Below are 5845 nucleotides of genomic sequence, written 5' to 3' on the forward strand. Positions count from 1 at the left end.
CATAAAAACAGGGAGTGATGAAATTAACTTTTCATAACTAGTTACATAAAGTGATACTTTTCGTAACTAGTTACGTACTAAAACGTTTTGTCACTCGAATCAGTTTTGAAAAGTGTCACTTTATATGCCAAAATTAGAAAAAATTAATTATATTAAATGACTAAACGCATCTGAATTTCAAAATTTCAAAATTTTAAAATTTATAACAATAACTTTGCTGGAGCAATACCGAAGTCAAATTACCAAATTGCAGCAAATATTTAACTTGATATGCCCGAAACCAGTAACTTTCTGCAGAAGACTATAAACTTGAATAGTGATCTTCAAATGGTTTCTAGAGATGAGTTAAGTCAAAACGACTAAAAAACCTTATTGAGGACGATTTCCTACTTTATTGAGGAAGTCTCAAGATCAGTTGGTGTCGGTCAAACGACAACCCTCTATAACATACACCAAGCCAAATGTTGCGGAGCATCATATCCTTTCCGAATCGAGTGATTGCTCGGTCAGTCTCGAGCATAGTAGGCAACAATCCGTAAAAAGTTGATCGTCCCTATCCGCTTCATCTAGTCCTTGGTACGTTTTGAGTCTGTCCAGATGAACAATAATCATCTTGTCTTTGGGACTGCGTTGGATTCTGCACACGACATAGTTTATACCTTCCCAAACCGGTGTCAATTTGGCTAATTTGCCAATCTTCCTTTGAGGATTAAACGACCAACCTTTATCAATCTTCTGGAACCCTCCCGTATTGGCTCTCTTCATCTTGTCACTAGCTACATTCAAACTTTTCCTCACAAGCTCATGGAATTCCAGCAATCTTTCTTGCAACTCGTCAACGTAATCCTCACTGTCGTTATTGCTTTGGCCTATTGGAGATTTAAACCCAACATCACATGGAAGTCGAAGTTTTTGACGAAACAGAACTTTGGATGGTAACTGTCCGGTTGAGTTGTGGACTGCTGGTCTATACGCCTTCAGGAAGAACGGAATATGCTGGTCCCAATTCTTCTGTTGGTCGACTACTTTTAAGAGATGTTGCTCTTTGATCTTATTGAACATCTCGACCATACTATGCGACTGAAGATGCTGATATTTCTAATGCCTATAGCAGGTCACAGTACCTTTGAGACTCAAGTATCGACTCTGGTCATAATGTTGTTCCAACGGTACACCAAATCTACTGAATACCTGACAATTAGTTCAGGCCATTTGGTAAAGTGCCCCTGTTTGTCTCAGGAAAAGGTCTAGCAACATTGGTCTTGTCTCGTTTTGTTACTTTTGGAACAGCATAGGCCTATGTCGCTGTCTTTTAGTTTATCCTTCCTAACTTAATCGGGACTCCATTTATCATCGGCTTTCAGCTGTACCATTCTGATGAGCACAATTCCTTCACATTGTTCTGCTTTCTGGCAATGTTTGCAATCTTCTGAAATTGCACTGCTGGAGTTCATTTTTCTCACATATTGAATAGTGAACTGGACTAAACCCAAAATCTTTTGGAGGTGACCACAACATTTTAGACAAGAACTGACTGTATATATTCGAATTGACCTGAAGAATATGATTTTTTTTATGAAATTTCAGTGATTTAAAAAATATAACATTTTTTTTAATTCGGGACAGGTTTCCATCTTTGGTGTAAATACATCCCAGCTATCTGACGTCTTTTAAATTAGTGTTGACGACTGCAAGTAAAATATCCAGGTAGATTAGTTATACAGTTGATACTAAAAAAACGATTGATATACTGCAAGAAACCTTTTAATACGCCGATTTGAATTTTACTGATTTTCCGATAAGACAAACTGAAATTTACTAACTCGGCATGCAGAACTGCTTTTATGTATATATTAGTTTAATTAAGTAAATTATGTAGAGTTCACTTTACCTTTATATAAAGGCTTTCCATTGTGATGTCGCCAACGTCCGTCGTTTATTTTTTTGGCTGGCTGATTAAAAGTCGGATGCAAAAACGTCCGAAAAAGGGTTCGAAGAAGAACAATTGCCATCAGATGTGGATGGAGATAAGACGTCTCAGGCTGCGGCTAAATTATTACCTCTAAAGTTACGAACGGTGGACGTATGAAAAGGAATACCTGGAGCATCGCGAAAAAACAAAAGAACTCACTCAAGTACGGTTAGTTTACTATGTGTATACTGCATTTTTGTAACTAAATAACTGTTTCGATTAATTACTGTATTTGTTGATTGTGCTTTTTTGTCAGATTATAATAATAGTCGTTATTGTCAGTCATTAATTATTATTATTCTCTAATTAATTATTATTATCTATTAATCTCTAAGAACATGCACCTCAGGATTGCCTTTCCAGGGAGCTGTCCTGTACCAATTGTTTAAAAATGAGATACCGACCAGAGGAATGTTCTCATTCAGCAAGGGACAAAAACTGCCCGGTTTATACAGGGTGGTCCAGTTTTAAATGTCAATAATTCACCAATCAATAGCCAATTAAAAAATAAGTAGACATTCATTATGTCATTTTCCTGAAAAGTGCTTCCTAAGGAAAATACAGTCCTTCAAATTTTTGTTTAAAAAATCATTTTTTTGTCATAACTGTCAGACCGTTGGAGCAATATTGATCAAATTTGGAACAAGCACTTTATTACACGTTATTACGGTCAAAGACCCAAAACTAACCCAACCCAACTTAAAAATTGTCTTGGAAACGGAAAATTCACTAAAGAAGTTTAAAAAATATTATTGTAGCCAGTTTTCATAGTTTCCAGACAAACTAAAAAACTTTAGTTTTGAAAATTGAATTAGAAAAGATAAAAATTTCAGAAGCTTAAAAATTGTGTTTGTAACCAGTTTTCATGCAAATCGAGTGATTTTAATACTAAAAATTGACTTGTAGACATAAAAACTACTTTTTCAAGAATTTGTTACTACAAATTCATACATTTAAACCTTAAAAATTGACTTGAACCCCAAAATGTGTCTGAATTAATGAAAAGTGACAACCGAAGCTTAAAATTTGCATTTGAAGTAAGTTTTGATAATTTGAAGACAAATTTCAATATTTTAGTCTTGAAAATAGTCTTAGATGCAGGACATTGACATTACATTTATCTTTGCTTTTCATATTCTGCGAATTCTGAACTATTTTTAATGCTTCAAAACTGCTTTCAGCTTGGAAAATCGAGTTTCAAGACATAGCAAACTTAAAAAACAATTTTTACATTCTTCATAGACTTAAAATGGCATTCCAAACTTTGTCACTATTAAATCGACTTCTAGACACCTCAGTGCTAAAAATTCGGGTATTTCTTAATAAACTAGACTGTTTTTAGTGTTTTAAGGCTGTTTTCAGTGCCTCAAATCGAGTTTCAAGGCTATCTTTACAAAGTTTTTGACTTATCAGGCCTAAAAGCTAGTTTGTCCAATGACCATAGTCTTGAAAATGTTATTTAAAGCTTCTTCACTATTAAATTGACTTCTACACTCATAGGTGCAATAAATTGAAGCATCTCTAAGAAATTCAGACAGTTTAAGACTATTTCCAAAAGTCAAGTATCTTCAGTAATAAAAGTAAAAAATGTTGGTACCAAATGCTACAATAATAGTATTGAGAACTAATTTTTAGAAATAGTCCGAAAATTTAATTTACTTCTAGACTTGTTGTCCAGTCCAGAAAATTGAGTTGTACACTAAGTAAAGTCTTGAAAATATACTTTTGGACTCTATTTAGTCCTAGTAAAGTCAGTTCTAGCATTAAAAGTCAACTTTTATATTATTTTTAGTAGTAAAAAATGAGTTTCATGCACAATACAATCTTTGTCTTGATTTTCGGACTTTTTTTAGTTCTTGAATGCCAGTTTCAGACACTCAACCAGGATGGCAGTCTGAGAAAGCGAATCATAAGACCATTCCTAGTAGTAAAAAAGTTTTTAGACTATTCAGTACAAATTTGAACTTTCACAAGTCTTGGATGTTTAGTTTTAAACTATAAAACGATTTTTTAAATTGAAATTTGGAGGACTGTATCTTCCTTAGGAAACGTTTTTCAGAAAAATGACACAATGCAAGTTAACTTATTTTTTGATTGGCTATAAAATGGTGAATTATTGACACTTAAAACTGGACCACCCTGTATACGCAGACTACAACAGAATAGGAGCCAGATCAGTTACAACCAATCTTTTTTAGTCCATAGAAATCACCTGTAGCACAGCAACTTCACTAAGCTGTAACATTAATGAACATCAGACCATTGAAACTTATAAGAACTGCATAAGTCTTATACACCAAAATGTGCAGTCACTGGAAAGTGCGATGGATATTCTTGAGGTTATGGTAAAGGAACATGATAATTGCTGTTTTTTGTTGTTGACAAAACATTGGAAGACCAAAGATCAAATCGACTCTCATATCTTGGAAAATTTTAAGTTAGTTCCTGCCTTTTGTAGAAGCAGCATGGGGGAAGTGCTATTTATGTGATATGAACACACCTCTGGAGAATACAAAGTTTTCATTGAAATATTGGAGCCAATAATACAACGTGGTTCTAACAGAGGTAAACTAAACGAAGAGGTAAATCTAACAAATTGTCAGATTTATTAAGTATGTTAATGTCACATAATCTGCGAAAAGTAGTAGGTTCTGCTACTAGAATAACAAACCAGAGTGCAACATGTTTAGATAATATTTTCACCAACATTCAGGATTATTTTTCTGATAGTATACATGTCACATGTCAGACCACACCGCCCAAAAAATAATATTTCCGATTGAACAAGTAATCAACTTTCAAAATAATTATCAAATGAAAAGGATCTTTAGTGCTGGCAACAAGTTTAAATTTATTGAAATTATGAAAGAGCGCACCTTTCAAAACGTGTATTCAGTAGAGCCTATTGATGTAGAGCTCGAATCAGCTAAGAAAAGGCCACAGGCGTCATCAAACGATGATGTCACGATCTCTGTACGTCTCGCTTTAAATATTGCTGCTCTCGTTACTTTCCAAGTTGTTGCAGCCAGTCAGTGGTGTGCTATTATTTTATCAGTAAAATGAAACGTTTTCTTCGTTTTTAATAAAGAAAATAAAAGACAAAAAGTTTTTCAAAGGAATGGAAACTCCTTCTGCTTCTTTCTTCATAAATTGTAAGACGTTACTGACGATTTCACGGCCTTGGCTGTGTATGATAACACCTTTCCTTCCAACCTTTTTGGAAGACATTATGACAAAATAACGTTTTTCATTCATAACACTGTGTGAACTTCAACTGCGACCATCAACAATACAACCAAAACACCAGACTAAAACGGAACCTAACCTAACCCCCTAAGTCTCCCTGTTCGCCACTACATTTTTTTAAACTTGGCAACACCGTTTAGAGTGCCGGCTAGTAAAAGCATATAAAAAGGTCCATCTGTCCCTGGCCGCTGCCGCATCTGTTTTAATTGTGTCCAAGTAAAAACCGTACTACGTTGCCAAGTGGCTTTTTGACCGCTTAACAATATATTTTCGGGAATATTTTAATAGGACGCCTCTGATTATATCTAATGCGACGGCAACTGTAGAAGGAGAAAGAAATAGTTTTAAAAACTGCGTCATGGATGATGCGGTGGCCTTTTCTCATCTGATTCGAGCTCTAAATTCTCAGTGGAGTGCATTTACAATTTACATACATTTTTCTTGCAAGATTTTATTAGTTGATTTCCACTGCGAAAGTGTAAGACACTTTTCTCAAGCAAAATATTGACAGAATGATCAAGAGGTCTTAAACTGTAAAATTGAGCTACATATCTTGCTACTCCTAAAGAATAGAGACGCAACATTCACATCTAGATACTCTGAAAAAAAGAGGCAATATGACAGCTT

At 34.6% G+C, this 5845-nt stretch overlaps 1 protein-coding gene across 1 annotated transcript; it reads right to left on the reverse strand.

Annotated features, from left to right (window-relative positions):
* Positions 1-474: 474 nt before the first annotated feature.
* Positions 475-1071, reverse strand: LOC145725613 (uncharacterized). The gene has a single exon (XM_081974417.1). The coding sequence runs from the start codon at positions 1069-1071 to the stop codon at positions 475-477; it is 597 nt and encodes a 198-aa protein (XP_081830543.1).
* Between the last annotated feature and the right edge of the window lie 4774 nt (positions 1072-5845).

Source organism: Ips typographus, linkage group LG2 (assembly GCF_016097725.1).
Source record: "Ips typographus isolate SLU linkage group LG2, UJ_Ityp_2.0, whole genome shotgun sequence".
Classification (NCBI taxonomy): domain Eukaryota; kingdom Metazoa; phylum Arthropoda; class Insecta; order Coleoptera; family Curculionidae; genus Ips; species Ips typographus.